Source organism: Scardinius erythrophthalmus (assembly GCF_964197995.2).
Source record: "Scardinius erythrophthalmus genome assembly, chromosome: 23".
Classification (NCBI taxonomy): domain Eukaryota; kingdom Metazoa; phylum Chordata; class Actinopteri; order Cypriniformes; family Leuciscidae; genus Scardinius; species Scardinius erythrophthalmus.
This window is the reverse complement of record NC_138243.1, coordinates 9,224,700-9,246,106: the sequence shown is the minus strand read 5'-3', so window position 1 is coordinate 9,246,106 and position 21,407 is coordinate 9,224,700. Positions and strand designations below refer to the sequence as shown.

Sequence of the window (21,407 nt, the reverse complement as noted above, 5' to 3'; positions counted from 1 at the left end):
ATATATATATATATATATATATATATGTATAAAAGAAAGTTAAATACAACAAAGCACACTAATAATACACTTTCATGCTTTTTATGAATTATCTTAAAGGGTTAGTCCACCCAAAAATGTAAATGATCCCATAATTTACTCGCCCTCAAGCCAGGTGTATATGACTTTCTTCTTTCAGGCGGCACGATTCTGAGTTGTATTAAATATATCCTGGCTCTTCCAAGCTTTATAATGGGAGTGAATTTAGATTTTGAATCCCAAAAAGCGCATCCATCCATCATAAAAGTAATCCATACGGCTCCAGGGGGTTATTAAAGGCCTTTTGAAGCAAAGTGATGTGTTTTTGTTAGAAAAATATCCATATTTATAACTTTAGAAACTATAATCCCTGGCTTCAGGAAACAGCCGTATACGAGTCGAGTTCCGGCGGAAGAGTGACCGCTGACCATATACACCTTGGATGGCTTGAGGGTGAGTAAATTATGGGATAATTTTGGTATGATAAGGAATAATTCATTTTTGGTGAACTAAACCTTAATTCATGAACAGTCTTGATCTTACTATGCAAATTTAGGCGTGAGCCATAACCAATCATCATTGTGTCTTTGAGTAAAGCACTTTTAAACAAAACCAAACATATCTGCTTTCTGTACATGGAGGGGATTATAATATAAAACAAAAAAACAGTGAATGAATGAATATGTGAAGATATAATAATTTATTAGGCTAGTAAAGATTAAAGATGTTACTTATAAAATTACTCAAAAAAAAAAAAAAAGGACAAACCAGAATCAAACAGTTGTAGTTTTACTAAAATAAACAAAATTAAATGATCTAAAATTAATTACTAAATTAAATTAAATAATATTTAAACTTCTCAAAACGAGCCCACCAAATTGGACTATTGTTGATATATTTCAGGCAATTAAAAACGCACTATTTCTTTCATCCACAAGGTGGCGGTGTTGTCCTGAGCATTTCTTCCCAGTTCAATTTATTTTTCTACACGCAAATTTATATTATATTATATTATATTATATTATATTATATTATATTATATTATATTATATTATATTATATTATATTATATTATATTATATTATATTCTTCTACTGAATACTTCACAAAACTCCATTACCCACTCAAATTGTATAATATCTTGAAAGGCCTATCTTAAAAGTTGTTGGCTGCCAAAAGCACAGTCTCCTGTTTCCTTTTATACAATAACCTGATGCCTGCGACATTCAAAGTGACTAGTGTAGTATGACTTCTTGCCAGATATTTAACACTGGATACAGGCACAGTAGCAAAGAAAGGTGATCTTTGACTTCTCTACTCCCTCTATGGTAAACTTACCCCGTTCGCCTTCAGCTGAGACTAAAAACATAAAGCGTTTGCTTCAACAGTTCACCACTCCTCAACCTACCCACATCATTTACATTTCTCTTGCACTTCACTGATAAACATGTAAATGTGAGGTGTGGACAGACAGTTCATAACTCAACACTGAGCGCTCAATATATCATAAAACATGTCCTTTTTCAGAGAAATGTGAAATGTGTGCCCAAAATGTGAGGCAAATATAACAGGAACATGCCTAAAAAGAAGTGCAGACAGACACAGAGTGGTTTTATTTGCGTGTGTGTATTCAGGCTGACTCCTGTAGACTCTTTATGGCACTTCTGTATTGAGTTTGCTTTATCTTGTCTCTCACATGTTTGTCTTTAACCTGTCATCCTAAGCCGTGTACCATCTCTTGTTGAGATACCGTGAGTGAATTATGTGCTAAAGGATTAGCTCATCCTGAAAATGACAATTGTGTAGTTATTTACTCATGCTTGTGCCGTTCCATGCCGTTTCTTTTTTTCTGTGGAAAGACAAAAGGTGAATCTCAGAAGAAATTCTTGGGCACTCTTTTCCATGTAATGAAAGAGCATGGAGACTGGAGCTTTCAAGCTTCACAAAGACAGACAGCACCATAAACATACCAAGAAATTCAAACGACTTGCGCTCTATGTTCAGAGTTTTCTGAAGCTATTCAATGGCTTTGTCTGAGGAACAGACTGAAATATAAGTCGCTTTCACTCATAATCTTCCCCTCCAGTTGTTAACAGCTGCTCCTGGATCAATGAGTCTGTGAGTTGAACTCGAGAACTGGATCAAATTCAATTCAAGAACGAATTGTTCAGACCAGTTTTGATTCACTGAATATATCATTCCTTCATTAATTGAAAATTGAGGGTTTGTTTACACGACAACAATGTACTAAAAAGAAAAAGGTTTTCCTTTGAGTTTTCCGCATAGGCCTACAGACGACAATGTTGTCAAAATCCCCATTCTCTCGGATCCGCGAAAACGACCGCTGTATTCTGCTGCCAGGCCAGTAGATGGCGATGAAACACTATAGACTGAACACGTAACACGCATGCGCATGACGTCAGCGTTTTCACAAATACATATTTTTGTAGTTTACACAGAGACTTTATCGTTTTCAAAAACTTGCACTTTGAGGCGCTGTTTACACGACACCGTTTTCAGCTAAAAACGTAAAACTTTTTATGTGTTTTGGCCGTTCGTTTACACGACAGCGGTGTTTTGGGCGCCTGAAAACGCAAACAAAGAGCAAGTTTTTGAGAACGGCCTCCGTGTAAACAACAAAAACCCGAATCTCTGAAGATGACGATGTCTTGCACATGCGTATTCCGTGTTTCAGTCTATAGTGTTTCATCGCCATCTACTGGCCTGGCAGCAGAATACAGCGGTCGTTTTTCGCGGATCCGAGAGAAAGGGGATTGTTTTGACAGTGTCGTCTGTACGCGGAAAACTCAAAGGAAAAACTTCTCCGTTTTAAGCATATCGTTGTCGTGTAAACATACCCTGAAACGCGTTTTCAAAAGTGTTTTCAGGCCCCCAAAACACCGTTGTCGTGTAAATGAATGGCCAAAACGAAAAAATTTTCATTTTTCCGTTTTTAGTTTTTAATCAGTGTCGTGTAAACAGCTAGCCTGGCAAGCCAGACCTACATCAAGATGTTGGGTCTGGAAACTCACCATAGACACGGCTCAATCCGAGGGGCGGGATAAACGGCTGTCTTTCAAATTCCCTCTGCACGCAATAGGACAGCGCTTCAACCAACCAGAGCGTTTTCCCAACAGCAGAGCTAGTTGATAGATTCAACTTTTGCCATATCTGGCCGGCAAAACGACGAACACATCTTCCTTTTTTTAAGAATGACTTAAGTGCCGTTCTTTGCTCTTTTCTCAAAGAAAAACTTAACTCCAAGTCCTCCAGAGTCGCGGACAAAGCCGATTCGAAAGACTGTTCTCCAGCAGCAGCCGCCATTCTTTGTTTTCAAGTAGCAGGTAACCGTGGCAACTCTGTCGTCATTATGTTAAGCCCGCCCCGCCTACTCTACAAGCGACGTGATTGGCCTGACCCAATTTAGGTTTTTGCAGCTCGAAAGTCTATGGAGAGTTTCTAGACTACCCTGGCTGCAAAATACATTTTGCTGCCGCTAGGGTGCGTCTAGATTTCTAGGCTAGTAAACAGCCCCTGAGTTAAGATCAACTAAAACTATTAAATATAATTTCTGTCAAATTAAATAGATGAAGTAAATACAATAAAATAAATAGGCTATTAGATTAAAAACTTAACCTTTGCAACTAACTGAAATAATATAAGTCAAATCTGAAGTACTAAATGTCTAAAAATAAAATAAAATTAAATTAAAAATAATAATAAAAGTACCACATAACAATATTACTAAAGCTAAAATTATAATGAAAACTGAAACAAGAAAAAAGATTGGTAACACTTTATTTCAATGGTAACTTTGCAACATGCCATTTAACTCCCATTAGAGTATTAGTAGAGTTTTATTAGACTGTTAGGGTTGGGGTTCGGGTTAAGTGTAGTTGCAAAGTTATTAGTTAGTAGAATGTCTAAAGTGGACCATTGAGTGTTACCAATGTTTTACCAAAAGATCATTTAAAATATTAATACATATTATAACAACTGGATAACATGAATATCAAAATTTTCAGTGTATCATTACTTAAATTTTGGTCTATTCCTTGCACAAAACTTGCAGAAGACTTGAAATGTAGAGCAAAATATACTTTATGGTGGGGTTTTTTTTTTTTTTGGAGGCTGACAGACTCCTGACAGACACCTTTACTTTCATCATATGGAGAAAAGTGGCCAGAATATTCTTCAAAAATTCATATAACTTTTATTTTTGTGTGAGCCGTTCCTTTAAGGACTGTCAAAACTCTTTTCGTTGTAGTACTGAAATGTTGTACTCCAGTAAAAGTTGTAGGAAGGGATTTAATATGACAAATAAGTCATGCTCCTGGCATTACAGAACAAAGACTCTGGGATGAATGTGAGCCAAACATATGTTGAGTAATTACTCCGACAGAAAGAACCTGTGATCTACCTGAGCTGCTCGAAAAGCTCGTATACCGTATGAATTGCTGCTAATTTGTCTTTCTTTTCCATCCCTTGCAATGTCTCCATGCTGCGGATCTATTTGCCCACCCACGGTGCCGTAAAAGAGCAAGAGAGATGATGAGAATGCGTTGCAATACCATATAAAAAGAAATTTAGTCATTACAATTGGATCAGTTTTAATCGCTTAAAAATATTATGAAAATTTTTTGTTTGGGTGTTTTTTATGGATTACATGGTCAATTTTAATAAATGCATGAAGATCAATTATAATATAAATAAACAATAAACAATATATTTATAATAAATTATGTATAATAAAATATTATAAATAAAACTAAATTATTATAATTAAATTATAGGCGAGTTTTGTACACTTTATTTTTTTTTAATATACAACTGCATAAATGATCTTTCAACTGACCAAAGTATTTCAAAGGGAGAAGGTTACATCAAAAACATACATATTTACATTCAATTTTGATGTTAAATCCACTGTAGTTTTATATAGATTGTTTTATAGTCTAGCAGTATTCAATGCGATTACACAAGTAATCCCAAGGGGAAAGTAATTCAATTACAGTAATCAGATTACTTGGTAATTAATCACACCCAACACTGCTTAAGATAATGTAAAAATCTGTACTGTACTGAACCAAATCTTTATATACTCTTTCACCATTGCTCATACTTAACTATGCAGAAACCCTGAACCTCATCAGGAATGTCACTGCGGTGAGCGTCCATGTCAGAATGTGTGTTTACAGGCACGTAGGAAATGGACTAGGCAACATGTAACCTGAAACACGCATGGATGTGTGAATCGAATCAATCGTGGAGCCATCTGAGAGTCCAGAGATCTGGATACTTATTGTGTTTAGAGCTGACACAAAAGATCTCTGTTTGCTACTCAGCTCCTGTTCCCAGGACACAGCTTGAGAGAAGGATTACACTGGTGTTGTGCACATTTAAAAGGTGTTAACCAGAGCAGCTTGACTTAATCGGACTGTGCGTATCATATAGCCTATATTTATTGCAAACTTTAAGAAAAGGCGAGTTGTTCTTCCCTGCTGGAAATTAGCTTTGTTTTGGAATATGATATAGCTGTTCAAAGCTTGATTTTTAACCACGATTCCTGTTCAAAACTTGCAGGTTTGTAATAATGTACAAACTCAAGAAGACATTGTGAGTTTTTTTTTTTTTTTTGCCCAAGCAGTGGAAGTCAATGGAAACCAAAATGGTTTGATTACCAACTTTCTTCAAAATATCTTTCCGCAGAAGGTATAAAGTCATTCAGCTTTGAAACATCAAGAGGGTGAATAAATGATGACAGAATTTTAAAAAAATAATAATATTTTAATTAAGCGCATAAATACAGGACAGCCAAATTCAGTCTCTGTGTGAACGTAGCCTCTGTAAATTAGGCCAGGCCACCATCATTTTTGTTCAGTAGAGCACAGTTTGATAAGTAAACTATACTGAAAAGATAAGCTATCCTTCAGATCTAGTTCAGAGAGATAAGCATAGTATAATATAGTATAGGCTAGTAGACATTGTTCTGGCTCATAGATCTTGTCGTGCAGGCACATAGAGCAGCCTTTGTTTTTTCATTCTCTTTGTTCACGTTACATCAGAAACCTGTTGAATATTTAAAGCCATGATCTCTGGTGTCTTGAGTAACAGCGATGTGAAGAACTGCAGTTAGAGAGAGAGAGTCAGGTTGACTCCGCCCACAGGTGTTCAGGTGCTGTAAGCCCCGCCCCCCCCGTCCTGAGCTCTATATGAGGACACCGTTAGGATCTGACCACAGCTTAACGCTGTACACATCCCTCACCACAGGAGCCCTTCAACAGGTATGAATCTTCTTAAACTTGTTCTCTTGTAAAAAATAACCACATATAAATCAACTTTTAATTTTAATATTATATATTTGGACTTTGAAATTATACGGTAGTCAGCATTTGAAGTGGATCAAAAAAGTTCAGCAAAGTTGAACGGTATTGTTCAAAATTCATGTATAACTTTGATGAAAGGTTTTGATCCACTTAAAATGTTGACTACTGTATATGTTGTGATTCACATTACGTATATTAATATTCACTATATAAATTTAAATTGAAGAAATTATAAGTGACTATGTAATTCCAAATTCTTGGGTGCATGGTTTGAGTTTCCTTTTTAATTGATATCTATGTGTTATACAAACCTCACATTTGGAGAAGGTTCATTGTTTGATGTGCCAACATAAAATAACAGTAGAGTGTCCATTTACATGTCACGTGATCTTTATCGTTCAGTGAAGTTTTGTGCATTGCTTGATGCCCTTAATATCTCACGAAGTAGAAAACATAAACAGTGAACTGTTTGTACAATCATTTCAACAGAAGTATTTTAAAACAACTGATGTCTATTGCTATAGTTGGACTGGGTAAGACTTGTTTCCTCAGCATTGGTTCAGTTTCTGCTACTGATCTGAGATATATTTCATATATATATATATATATATATATATATATATATATATATATATATATATATATATATATATATATATATATATCAATCATTACTGGGACTTCAAATGTGGATAATGGCCATGCTAATAATGTCACAATTCAAAATTGTCTTATATTTTATATATACAATTATTATTATTTTTTAAATATAACCGGACATTTCTTTGTTATATTCACCCCTGACATTACTGAGTTGGGATTCTGGTCCCAAATCAGCATGAAAAACTCAGCCCTGAGCTCTTTTACAGAAGCAAGCTGTCAGACGGTTATCACTTTATGGCAGGAGATAAATGGATTAGGAAGGTGTGAACCAACTCTCTTAAGCAGCCCAGAGTTGAGAAGTCATTTTTTACTGAGTTTGGACGTTTACTTCTAGATGTAAAATCCAGCGTGGGGGGGCAATGGAAAATTCTTGGTTTGAAAAGATCATTTGTATGAAGAGCATTTTTAAGCTGGAAGTCTTGAGGTTAGGTGGAGATGTGTGATGTTCTTGTACACCAAATATGATTTTCTTTGCATAATGTTGTTACTAGTTTTTTTCAGCAAAAGGTTTCTGGCTATGGTGGAGGTTTTAGGCTTATTTTTATTCTAAAAGCACACATTACATTTATGGTTGTATACCTGATATAGTGTAAGTTTATCTTTAAATTAAACAATATTGTGCAATCCATTTCTTATATGGTTTTATTTTACAAGGATATTATTTAACTTTTTGGTGATAGACATTCATCAAAAACACTGAGCATTCGGGTGTGACATACTGTAATACTTCTCCTTTCAGAGGTCATGGCGTCCAGTTTCTCAGTACGGAGTTTCTCTCTGGGCCGGCAGCCCTCTTTCTCCAGCATGTCTCTGAGGGACAGCGGACGAGCCCGGTCCAAAGCCTCCGTCTCGTTCGCTGCCTCCAAGCCCCTGTCTCGCTCGTCCTCATTGAGCATGTCAGATCTGAACGGTCTGAGCAACCTGTCCCACAACGGCCTTCATGGTAACAGCACCAATGAGAAAGAGGCCATGCAAAGCCTCAACAGCCGACTGGCCAACTACCTAGACAAGGTTCGCACTCTGGAGAAGTCCAACGCTGACCTGGAGCTGAGGATCAAACAACTGATGCTGGACCGTGTGCCGAAAGGCCACGATATTGATTCCATGATGGCCCAAGCCCATGCCCTAGAACAGGAGGTATGTGGACAATGCCCTTAAGGCCTTTTGAACATAAAAACATGCATGACTCATACTGTGTAGGTATACACATGCCCTGAAAGTCTGCTCTGCAAAGTTTCTGATCATTGGCCATAACAGACAGACATAGTTAAATGATTACCTACCGTCAGACTAAACAGTTACCTTTTAACAAAGCCGGAAAGTACCTAATACTTAAATCTGAATAAATAGCTTTGTAAAAGGGGTCGTCTAATGGTTGAAACACTCGGCCGGTTCCTCAGTGGTAAACAAACAGCACCATGAACTGGTGAATTAAGTTCCCCTCACCACTGTGTCCCTTTAGAAAAGCAACATAATCCTGAGTTCCTCCATGTGTGGCATCTATGACAGGACTGTCCAATCCTGCTCCTGGACGGGAACCTTCTCCCAGGATTTTGATTCTACCTGCTCCAACACTCATGCCCGAAAGTTTTGAGTGATCATTAAGACCTTGATTAGCTGGTTCGGCTGTGTTTAATTAGAGGTGGAGACGAGGGGTGCTTCTCATTTCTTATCCTCACTTCCTTTCCTCACATCCTAACTCCACTCCCCTTGGGATGCAAGGAAAGGAAATGAGGACGGATTAATTGAAGGAAAGCCTATTTGTATATTGGAATATTCTTGATCACTCAAGCGTCACTTTCTGGATCTGCACTTTCTTTTGTTAATGTATGGTTTAGAAATTCATAATAAATAATACCGTAATAAAGCAAGATGCCCTGTTGAAATATGTAAGATGTAGGTTTATATAAACTGCAAAGGTAAAACATCAATTAAAATTATTGGGACAGATGTGAAAGGGGAGGAGAAATCGTACATGCATCAGGTTTTTTGATAAGAAAGACTTCCACATATACACCTGTGCATCCTCGCTCATAGTTACTCTGGAAGCTTCCTCACTCCTCGCTCCTCGCCTCCTTGCGGTGCAATTAGAGAATTAAGATGTCCTTCAAGTAGACTAACTTTGATTGGTTTCCGGGTCACAGGCTAGACCAAGGAAACACGGAAGCATCCATTTGAATATTGAGGAGCACCCAAACCCTACATGAAGTTGACTTGCAGGAGCAGGATTGGATACCCCTAGTTGTAATTGTGCCATGCGTAATAATTAATTACACTCTCACTATAATAATTTGATTTGTGCTTTCAATAATGTGTTTGAGATGAAGGCATTCATCTTCTCATGCTGTACCTTACAGTTAAGGAAGAAGACCCTGGAGAACGCTCGGATCATGCTTGAGATCGATAATGCCAAGCTGGCTGCAGATGATTTCAGAATCAAGTGAGTGCCCGCACCTCTCGAAACCTCTTCTAAACATCTGTTGAGGAACTTTAGGAGGCATGTACTGGATGTGTGCTTGCAGATGGGAGACGGAGAGCGCGATGTGTCAGTCGGTGGAGCGGGACTGTGTGGCCCTGAAGAAAGCCAAGTCAGACCATGACCAGATCATCGCCTCGCTCCGTGGAGATCTGGACAGCCTGAAAGAGGAACTCTACTTCCTGAAGAAGAACCATGAGGAGGTAAGGACGTGACGAATCCTGCACCTTATAGAGAAGCAACTGCCTCTCCACAGTGCAGAATTCCCTCAATCTACAAACTTGTTAGACTAGGGGTAGCATGTTAGTGTACATTAAGAGTAGGACGTGAGCCAGTCCAAAGTTCAATGGACTGGCTCACGTCCTACTCTTAATGTACACTAACATGCTACCCCAGTCTAACAAGTTTGTAACCCTAGTCACAGAGGTAACCATCCATTCCATGAATGTATGCAGAAAAGGGGCATTACATTAACAGAATGGATGGTTACCTCTGTGACAGGCTTGTCTCAAACCCTTGAAGAGTGTCAAGCGGTGACCTCTGATGGCTTTGATAGACAAGGACAAGGAATCACTTGTAACCCAATCCATGTCGTTCTTTTGTCAAATGAAATCTAAGATGTCCCTCGTAGCTAACCTCCTGGCATGAAGTCAAATGCTGAAACTTGCTTTACACAAATACACAAAGATGCAAATGATTGGCCAACAAATTCCAAGTGCAAAGAAGCAGTACAAATACTAATACTTGAATTCTTGTGTTACTTTGAAAGTAGCAAGTCCCAGTACTTAAGAGGGAAATAGAGTTACCTTTAAAGATCTGTGCCATTAAACCAGATTCAGGGAGCTAGCTATAAACATGTCTAGTTTAACTAACTTGCTCAGCAAGATTCTCTTCAAACTGCAGCTCTGAAATGACAATAGTTGACGTGAAAGTACTAAATAACAGTCCGTGATAATGGCCATTATGTTTTGTTGTGAATTGCAACTAGGGGTATTGTGTTTGTTGTACTTGCAATTGTTGCTGGCGCATTGACATAGAAAATAAATAATATTCAGGAAGTACAGTACCATTCTCATGCTTTCTCACGCATACTGTACACTCAGGGTATATTTGGACAGAAGGGTGTGGTGTCACGGTTGTAGAATATTCAAAATATATCTGGAGTGTTTGTCTGTTTTTGTGAGAGGCACATTGCATGCTCCCTTTGTGAGTAACATAAGATAAACTCTGTTAAATATTCATTGAGAAGAACTTAATAATGAAGTAACTTCCACCCACCGTGTGCCACCACGTGGTATCAAATTCCCAAAATTCACTCTGCAGTCTCAAATCACCACACAAACCACAACCCAATGTTCAAACACAAAATTCATGTACATTTAACAGACGCAAACTTAAATGTCTCATTAGTCCAAGACTAACAGTTGTTATTAGTTCTACAGAATATTATCACACAATTTGTTTAGTCGTGACTCGTGCCACATCCTTGTCTCTATGATTCTCTCATTAGTTTTCCCACTGTCTCTGCAGGAATTGGACAGCCTGAGGGCCCGGGTTGCTCAAGAGGAAGTCAGTGTGGAGGTGGATGCGGCCCGTGGGCCAGAGCTGGGGACGGTTCTCTCCGACCTCAGGTTTCAGTATGAAGGCATTGTCCAGAAGAACAAGGAGGAAGCTGAGAACTGGTACCGTAAAAAGGTTGGTGCTCCCATGGGAACAGGGTCATAAACAGTACCTTGTCTGCCAGCCCCCATTTAGAGTTTCCGATTGACACAGATGACATTTCACTTACAAAAACACCTTGGTACAACCATGTGCTTTTGAACAGCTTTAATGGTATATGGTATTTTTGTACACTAAAGCATGGTATTTACATGTTACTCCAAAGTATTTTAAAGTACCATGACATTACCATGATAATATGATGAAATTTTTGGAAATTGAAGGTAAGGTACTTATACAAAAAAAAAAAAACCTTAATTTAGAGGCCAAATGTAAAGACAAAATGTTTTCGATTCACATCGTCGTCAGAGTTGAAGGCAAGGTACTTCGAAAATACCGTGGTATTATTACCATGTTTTTCGAATATGGGGCCACTTTAATATCATGTTTTTTTGTAAGCTAAATCATGGTATTTATATAGTACTTCAAGGTACTTCCAAAATACTTTTGGACATTAAACTATTGCAATACCATGGTATTTTTGGTATATGTAACCATAGTATTTACGTATGGTGTTTAAAAAATACTGTTATTACCATGTTTTTTAATATGGAACCAAAATAATGTTGTTTTTTTGTAATACATGTTGGCTATGGTATCTACGAGTTATTTTAAGGTAAAATACTGTGATATTACCATGTTTTTTAAATATGGAGACACTTTAATATCATGTTTTTTTATAGCATGGTATTTATATGGTACTTCAAGGTACTTCCAAAATACTTTTGGACATGAAACTATTGTAATATACCATGGTATTTTTGGTACGTGTAACCATAGTATTTATGTTATTACCATGTTTGTTTGTTTTTATATGGAATTTTCACATACATGTGAACTATGGTACAGTACATAACCTACTGTATTGTTATTTCAAGGTACTTCAAAAATACTGTGGTATTAACATGTTTTTTGGACATAAAAACGGTACCATGATATATTTTTTTGTGTATGAATCCAAGGTATTTACATGGTACTCCAAGGTACTTAAAAAATACCTTTGGACACAGAACCATGGTAATACCATGGTATTGTTGGTAATTGAAACCATGAAATTTTCGTACAGTAGTTTAAAAATACAGTGGTATATCCATGTTTTTATGACATGGTAGCTTGGCATTTTTGTTATGTTTAACCAAGATATTTATATTAAGTACTTCAAAAATACTTTTGGATATGGAACCATGGTGTTATTTGAATGTATGTCATAACATTTGAAAATGAATATGGTAATCATCTTTATGGTAAATGGTACCATGGTATTATAACTGAATTGGTGCTGCAGTGCAACAAACCTCCAGCAGGATATATCACTTTGGACTGTTGCATGGTGGTCTTGTATGCAGAACACTTTTGTAACCCATTTCCCTGTATATGTGTGTGTATAGCTGGAGATGGTGCATATGCAGGTGCGTGAGAGTAATGAAGCGCTGAGAGGGTCTCAGAGTGAACTTACCGAGAGGCAGCGCTTTCTGCAGACACTGGAAGTGGAACTGGAGAGCCTTCACAAACAGGTCAGAACCAGGCATGAGGAACCTTTTAAGTACCATTTCTGTTCCCTGAGTGAACCTCTAGAGCCGTGGCCAATGCAGATACAGTTACAGCTTACCACTGGAAAGTGAAACCCTGCCCTTTATGTCGAGGCTATTTGAATGACCCAGGCCATAAATGCTCCATCACATGCCATTACTTGCTTTCACGAGTCAAATGCGCGATGCAAGAAGCACAGACACAGTTTGTTGTTGGATTATGTCGAAATCCTACTAAAAGTAGATCTCCAAAGAAGAACTCTTCCATCAGAACGTTCAATCAGAAACAGGATTGCTTGTTTTCATGACCTTTGAGTCTCTTGCCAGTCCAGGATCACTCCCAGCATCTCAGATGTAATAGCTATCAACAGGTCACGCTTGTGTAAATAAGCCAAGATGTGAGTTCACATGGGGGTTGTTTTGTAGTTTCTCTGCTGGTACTGTTATATTTTAAGGGTGAAAGTAGGTGCATTCAGCCATTGTACCTTTTAATGCCCTAATTCTGTCATCTGCCCTCAATTCTGTCCAAACCTGGATGACTTTCTTTCCCCTGTGGTACACAAAAGGACAATGAAAGCAGAATAGTGGCCTGTAAGTGACAAATGTATAAACGGTTTCCTCCTCATCAGCATGTGAGCAGTAGTTAAAGAAGCCTCATTGTCTAGACAGTTCACCTTATCACTAACAGGTGGTTGGCAGTTTAAACATGATTACATGTAAAATAAATAGTATCGATGTATTTATTTACTGATGGAATAGCTTAATTTCCATGGTAATTATTCACCAAACACACACCCACATTTACATGTATTTTAGGATGTAACAGTTTATATCATGCAACGATTTTATATCATGCAACGATTCCTTTTGAATCCAAGCATTAATATATATATATATACATATATATGAAGAGTTCAGATGCAAAAGCCTCTAAGTGCCATCTGAAATTTTCTTCTAGAATGATCATTTTTATCAAGCTCGTATATTTAAGGTCAGTAATTTAACCTAAATGACAATTAATAGGTAATTTTCATTGCCATTTAAGTGAAATTACTGAACTTAAATATACGAGCTTGATAAAAATGACCATTCTAGAAGAAAATTTCAGATGGCACTTAGAGGCTTTTGCATCTGAATTCTTCATATATATATATATATATATATATATATATATATATATATATATATATATATATATTATATTAACACATTAAAACAACAGCCATATAAGGGCAAAAATGCCCCGTATGAGTTTCATCTATTTATATATGATATGATATTTAGTTAAGAAATATCACACGAGTAATGAGTGCGACATCATACGAGTGCTGTTTTTGTCCCGAATAGCAAATGTCATACTGATATTATAGCCTACAACAGTTTAAATAAGAAGTTAATATTGTGTTATATTTTAGACACAATATTGTCTGCTTTTGCTAAATTTTCCAACGGAAATATTACCTATAATTCCAGAGCAGAACTGTTGAATGGAAGCTTGTTTCCGCCACAGAATAAATAATTGTTATCTTTTTATCTCACAATTCTGACTTTTTTTAATCACAATTTTTCTTCAGAATTATTGGATATAAAGTAATTGCAAGATATAAAGGGAGGACAGAAAATGTTTGGGAAAAGAGATTCCACTTTAAACTTGAATCTCCCACTTGACCACCCCTGCTCCATGTGTTAATGTGTGTGCTAACCAACTCTTGTTAGGCTTCAACTAACGAATTCCCCTGACAGGTGTCGGCTCTGGAGGGTAACCTGGGTGAGACGGGGCAGAAGTACTCCATAGAGATGGAGCGACTGCAGGCGACCCTGGCCCAGCTGGAGGAAAACCTGTCGCAGCTGCGCCTGGACATGCAGCGCAACAAGACGGACTACGAGCAGCTCCTGCGCATCAAGCAGAACCTGGAGATGGAGATCGCCACCTACAGGAGGCTGCTGGAGGGGGAGGAAACGTGAGCGCAGCGCGTTCTGTTAGCTTGTCAATCGATTAAAAAAAAATCATTAATCACACATTTTCTGTTATTTATTACGATTAATTGCGTATAAATATAATTTTTTTATATCGTAATAACTTCACATTAAATTTCCCAATTAATGTAGAAACAACAGTTTAATGGCATCTTTTCCCAAAGTAGCCTACTGTGAATGAAGGCCAGTATCACTGATATCAATAGAGCTACTGATGTCTCTATTACATGCATTTTTTCATCAATTTTAGCTATTCAACATTAAAGCTGCAAGCCATAATTTTTTACATTTAATAGACTTTAAAAAATATACTTTTACTTTAAATAAATAAACTTTTGATTTAAGAGAACGTAAAACAAACTTCACATAAACTATACATTGTATATGCATAAACTATAAATTAAAAATTATCCTTATTAAAGCTACAAAAGTTATTTAGCCAAGAGCGGCGAGTGATTTTCTCCTTGTCTTTTGTTCTTTGATTAACATTAACGACACAGACAGGTTTATTAGGCTGCTGTCACTTTAAGAGCTGACGCACATGACCCAGATCTGACACGCATCATATTCCCTCACAACTCTTCATGCTCAATTAAGACTTTTGAAACTAAATTAAGGCTTTCCAAAAGATGAGGGCAAGGATACTGACCAAAAACTGACATTTTGACATTGTTTTTGTCTGTTCAAACCAAGCAATACCTTCCAGTCTCTCTCTTGAATCCAACACGGTAGTGACTTAAACTGCAATTCATCGACTGGCCACTAGAGACAGGCTCCAAAAGAGAGTCAATCCCATAGACCCCCCATGTTAATATGCCCAACTTTACAGCAGAAAAAAAAAAGTTTACAGCCTGGTATAAAAAGTGGTTTTGGTCTATATAGCTAATTTTGCCCTTCATGAAAACTGTGAAACTTTTAATTAATCCGTTAAAATTATATTAAAGGAACACTCCGACTTTTTGGGACTTTAGCTTATTCACAGTATCCCCCAGAGTTAGATAAGTCCATACATACCTTTTTCATTTCTGTGCGTTCTGTAAGTGTTATTTGACGCACCCACCGCTAGCCTAGCTTAGCACAAAGACTGGATGTAAATGGATAATGGTAGCATACTAATCCCAATAAGTGACAAAATAATGCAAACATTTTCCTATTTACATGTTGTGATCTGTATAGTCACAGCGTGTACAAATAACAAGACTATATGAGACAGAGACCATTTTTAATCGTATAAATACTGGGAACTATATTCTCACTAGGCGTAGGAGCACAGCTACTTATCCAGAACCATATAGTTTTGAGCCAGAATACACAGACGAGGAGTTACAAACTTTGGAAGCTGTAAGACAAGATACAGCGAACACCCATGATTGTAAACTATAAATTTACTATCTAGTAATTGCTGACTCTATTACTCCAACTCTGAGCGAACTCTCTGCTCCTCACCACAGGGCGTCTCGTGTCTCCAAGTAGCTGTGCTCCTACGCCTAGTGAGAATATAGTTCCCAGTATTTATACGATTAAAAATGGTCTCTGTCTCATATAGCCTTGTTATTTGTACACGCTGTGACTATACAGATCACAACATGTAAATAGGAAAATGTTTGCATTATTTTGTCACTTATTGGGATTAGTATGCTTCCTTATCCATTTACATCCAGTCTTTGTGCTAAGCTAGGCTAGCGGTGGGTGCGTCAAATAACACTTACAGAACGCACAGAAATTAAAAAGGTATGTATGGACTTATCTAACTCTGGGGGATACTGTGAATAAGCTAAAGTCCCAAAAAGTCGGAGTGTTCCTTTAAGCCTTAAAGTTCTGCATAATTAAGGGCGTGGCCACTTGAGTGACAGGTGGATTGTTCTGCTGTCACTACTAGCCGTCACCTCAGCTAATCCTCCTCTTTGCCCATTTTCGATTATCCGTTTCGATTGTCCATATTTTTTTTACAGTCTATGGTTCATATGCGAAAAAGAACTGTTTCGGGTGAGTGAAGCAGGTGCGCCGCCAGAGATTTAAGTTCTCTTTTGCGTCTTATCGCGCTTTAATGGTTTAATGGCACTTGAATGAATAAGAGCGTGACTATATAATGCAACGCAGCCAAAGGATGCCAGGGAAAAACGGATGTTGTGTTAATTGTGTTAAAAATTTAAATGCGCTAAAAATAATCGCAAAATGAACAAGTTTACTTTGACTTTAGAAAATTGTCATTATTCACTCACTGTAATGTCAGCTGTATGCTGGTATGTTTTGTGACACTGATATTTTTTTCTGGGATTTTTGCAGCTTAATTATTGTTTTGATACTTAATTCATGTTTCTTGTTTTATTACACAGGGCTAAAGAGATTCCTCCTCCACCCCCCAAGAGTGAGTCCTGCACTGTCACACGCTACATTCAGCAAACACTACAACAAATATGCACAAACTAATCTTGCATTCAACAAACATTTGAGAAAATTTGCATAGCTCTAACAAATATTGGCATAATAAAATTGTTATAAGCAATATCACACTCGCAATAGTGTTGACATATTAAGATTTTTTTCTACTGACAAACATCACAAAACATAAGATAAGGGATAAAAAGGGGAGACCTTTGGATGATGGTATTATTATGAAGGTTTTTTTTATGAGGGGGGGGGGGGGGATAAAGAAAAATGTGAGCTTTTATTTACACATACACATACACTACCTTTTAAAAGTTTGGGGTCAGTAAGATTTTTTTTATCGTTTTGAAAGAAGTCTCTCATGTTCACCAATGCTTCATTTATTTGATCAAAAATACAGTAAAAACACTAATATTGTGAAATATTACAATTAAAAATGATTAAAAAAATCCATTTTAATAATTATTTAATTCTTATTATTTTCAAAGTCGAAAACAGGTGTGCCTCTTAACATTTTTGTGGAAAATGTGATGAATTTTTCCAGGATTCTTTGATGAATAGAAAGTTCAAAAGAACAGCATTTATTTGAAAAAGAAATACATTTTGATCAATTTAATGTGGACTTGCAGAGTAAAAGTAATAATTTCTTTAAAACATAAATCTTAATAACCCCAAAACTTTAGAACAGTAGTGTATTTTTCCTTGTAATTCTGACTTTTATTTTGCAATTCTGACTTTTTTCTCGCAATTCTGACTTTTTTCCTCGTAATTCTGACTTTTTTCTCGCAATAGTGATTTTTTTTCTCGTAATTCTGACTTTTATTTTGCAATTCTGACTTTTTTCTCGCAATAGTGATTTTTTTCCTCATAATTCTGACTTTTATTTTGCAATTCTGACTTTTTTTCTCGTAATTCAGACTTTTTTTCTCGTAATTCGGACTTTTTTTCTTGCAATTGCGTGTTATAAAGTCAGAATTGCTAGATTAAAAAGTTGCAATTACCTTTTTTTATTTTTTTTCAGTAGCGAAAACAAGCTTCCATACAAATGGCCCCCTTTTAGCAGAAAGACAGCAGTTCAGCAGCAGTGTGAAAGCGAGCCTGATGCTTAAGTATACTTTAAGCTATCTTGAACTGTTGGGTAAACATTCATCAGATATCCGAGCGTGGCTCTGGAATGTTCTGGGAGTGAGTTTGTCCTCTCACCTGGGCTCCACAGCGGCTGTGACTGAAAACTAATGACACATTAAAGACTGCCAAACAGAGCAGCCTCTCATAACAGAGCCGTCCACAGCAACACAGAGCGAAAGGAATCTGACATATCGCTAACATCTCTCTCCGTCTCTGTCTTTCTATCCACAGAGGAGCCTGACGTTCGTACCCGTAAGATAGTGAAGGTGGTAACGCAAACCATGATCAATGGTAAAGTGGTGGACGAATCCAGTGAAGTTGAACAGATTGAAGAGACAAAGAAGTAAAACAAGAACAAGACCGTCTGTGTGATTCTCCGTATAAAAGCCTCTATTGTCCATTTAGGAGCCACATTACCTTTGGGCCCCACGGGGCCCCTGAGTTTTGTTTCATTCCCAGTCTTTCAAAGAGATCGTCTTTCCTCTCTCAAGCAACAAAAGAGCTGAAATTACTAGGAAAGCCATCAGAATAAGAGCTGAAACTGAGGATGAAACAAGTGCTCCTGTTATTGCTTTTAGGAACTTATCAGACCAAAACACTTTATTCTTTCTGCATGTGATATTTATTTCTAAATAGAGTAGAGTGAGGAGGAAGTTATCACCTTAAGAGTTTGCTTATCTGTCATTTCTTTCACTCTTTATCCATAATAAAACTATTACATGCAAACTGCGTTTGTTGTGCCATTTATGACTTCCACAAGACTTGTATCCAAAGTATACAGTGGGAATTGAACCCATGACTTATAGTCTTTATTCACATATATAAACACCAGATAATAATATTTCAAAATGAAATGTTTCATATTTATTTGCATCCATTTTCAGGATACAGTTATTTGCAGAAACACTCTTAATATTAATTTACATAATATGTAAAGTTACCATATCATTGGCAATGATTTAAACTTTTCAACAAGTTCTGAGAAGTTATCTTTAGATGGACTGGTTTTTATCAGCTTCTATAACAAGGACTAATTTTTCGGTCTCCTTTTTACCATTTTGAATTCATTTATTCTTCATTTGTTTCAATTCTGTCAAATTAGGGTAAGGTTCTCATGTTTCTCCTGCTCAAAAAAAGTAGTAGGCTAATATTAATAATATCTGTCACAACAAGCGTGGCCAGCTTAATCCGTAGATCAAGAATGAGATGCATGATGGATAATCAATAAACACGAATTTTAATAAAAAAATGTATTCTCCTTGTTCAGTCCTGCTGCACTCATTCAGTTCAATACAGTAATGAGTTATTGAGTTCACTGAACTTTTTTGTATTAAGTACAAAGAACTTTCAGTAATATTTGAGTGAAATAAACTCATTTCATTTGGTTAATTGCACTGTTCAGGTTTACAGCGAGGGCAACTTTAAGACAACACAAGGATGAAATGTCTCATTCAAATCCTCTTTGGTCCTCTTCCTCTTTTTGTCTTCTGTAGGATATATAAAAAGTATGGATTTGCATGGCAGGGAAGGAAATAATTTAGGCAAATACAAAATACTGTGAGTACTGTGACAACAAGTATGATGGAACTAGAAAATACCTTGATGTAGAAATACCTGTGCGTTCTGGGGAACTTTCACTTTGCAAACCAAAATCACTTTTGAATTGTGATTTGAATGTAAAACCTTGCAAACCTGTAAATCAAGTAGCTGGTTCACATCAGGACAACAAAGCTATTCATTTAGGCCTATCAAAGTTTACTGTACTGGACTTGACATTTGCTCTTGTGCTGTATTACTATAGAGATTTTTAAGTAATGATCTCAGAGGCACACAGCTAGAAATAAAATGGCTGAAGGCTTTTTATTCTTTCACATGGCACAGTTTGAGAATTATGGTAAATTGGATCTGTGGAAACCCCTTCCTGATTGGTGACGCCATCCTGATTGTCCTCAGCTTCACCTAAATGGACTCATTCAGATGATTTGATCTGTTGGCCAGTGAACGCAGCGGCGGATAGGCTGGTGAGGATTGAAGAGCGGTTTGGCATTCGGGGCCGTCTAGAGACTTCGGCAATGTGAACTGATCCCTGCAATGATCTGTCAGTGCAGAACAACAGGATGTTCACTAAGAAGCCTGTCCTGAATCCATTTAGGAGTCTATACTGGAACGCTCTTTTTAATGCCTTATAGGTCCATGAGGGTTTGATTATAGATTTTTTTCTAGTTTTTACTTCTGTTTATACTTTTACTTGATTCATGTTATTTATATTACTGCAATTATTGTTATTTATGTTAAATATATTATTTAAATATATATATTTTTAAGTTTAATTTTATTCACAATATTTACTTTAATTATAATAATAATAATAATAATAATAATAATAATAATAAAAAAGCTTAAATAAAATAAAATAAAATCCTGGCTCTTTTGGCCAAGCAACAACCGTTTTTTTTTTTTTTTTTTTTACATTTATTATTTTATTCATGCTTTTTAACTTTTTACTTTTCTTGTTTTTTATAATTTTTTAGTGCTGTCAATAATTTGCATATAATATATATATACTTATAATATACTTTTTGTTTTTATTTTACTAGCAATGCTTACTTTTTCTCAGTTTTTTCCAGTTCTTTTGACAGTAAGCAATCACCTAGCAACCACACAGCAATGGTCAAAACCATTTTGAACACCTTAGAAACCACATAGAAACCCTTGCAAACACCCAGAACACCCTATAGCATTGTGGTGATGAATTTGGCATGGGAAAACACCACTCATTTTTTTGTAAGTGAATATATATATATTTTTTAATGTTTTGCATCATAATAACGCTCTAAAAAAACTTTTCTTGGACAGCAACAGGGAATGTTGGCCAAAAGTTCAGCCGTGGCAATGAGTGGGAAAAATGATGGCTGAGAACATGCATTCACTAACCACTTCCAACTCAAAGCAATTTTGCTGTTGCCCACACTGACACTGTTTCTATGGATACTAAACAGGGTCAAAAATGATCAGTGCAATCGTGATCAAAAGACTGTCTTGTTTCTTTTGAAGAAACGTCCATTGAAACATGATTCTTCAAGAGGGGATTTGTAGGAATAAAGTGAATGTACTTTCCCTTACACACCCTGATCCTAAAACATACAAACTGACATGCATGATGCCTCAAAAGCTGACTTACAC

The 21,407-nt window shown here is 36.6% G+C and overlaps 1 protein-coding gene across 1 annotated transcript; it reads left to right on the top strand.

Moving 5' to 3' along the window:
• The first annotated feature begins 6,132 nt into the window (after nt 1–6,132).
• LOC308683818 (keratin, type I cytoskeletal 18) lies at nt 6,133–18,951 on the top strand. Its single transcript, XM_081354602.1, has 9 exons — nt 6,133–6,302; nt 7,747–8,144; nt 9,365–9,447; nt 9,530–9,686; nt 11,014–11,178; nt 12,591–12,716; nt 14,475–14,692; nt 17,045–17,076; nt 18,456–18,951. The coding sequence occupies exons 2-9, from the start codon at nt 7,752–7,754 to the stop codon at nt 18,569–18,571; spliced, it is 1,290 nt and encodes a 429-aa protein (XP_081210728.1). The 5' UTR covers nt 6,133–6,302; nt 7,747–7,751; the 3' UTR covers nt 18,572–18,951.
• Nucleotides 18,952–21,407: the final 2,456 nt, after the last annotated feature.

Bases quoted from the DNA above. Each gene is read 5' to 3' on its own strand.
- LOC308683818 (XM_081354602.1), top strand. From the start codon at position 7,752: ATGGCGTCCAGTTTCTCAGTACGGAGTTTCTCTCTGGGCCGGCAGCCC. The intron at 12,717-14,474 runs GTCAGAACCAGG...TTCCCCTGACAG, and splicing joins TGGAGAGCCTTCACAAACAG to GTGTCGGCTCTGGAGGGTAA. The intron at 17,077-18,455 runs GTGAGTCCTGCA...TTCTATCCACAG, and splicing joins TCCTCCTCCACCCCCCAAGA to AGGAGCCTGACGTTCGTACC.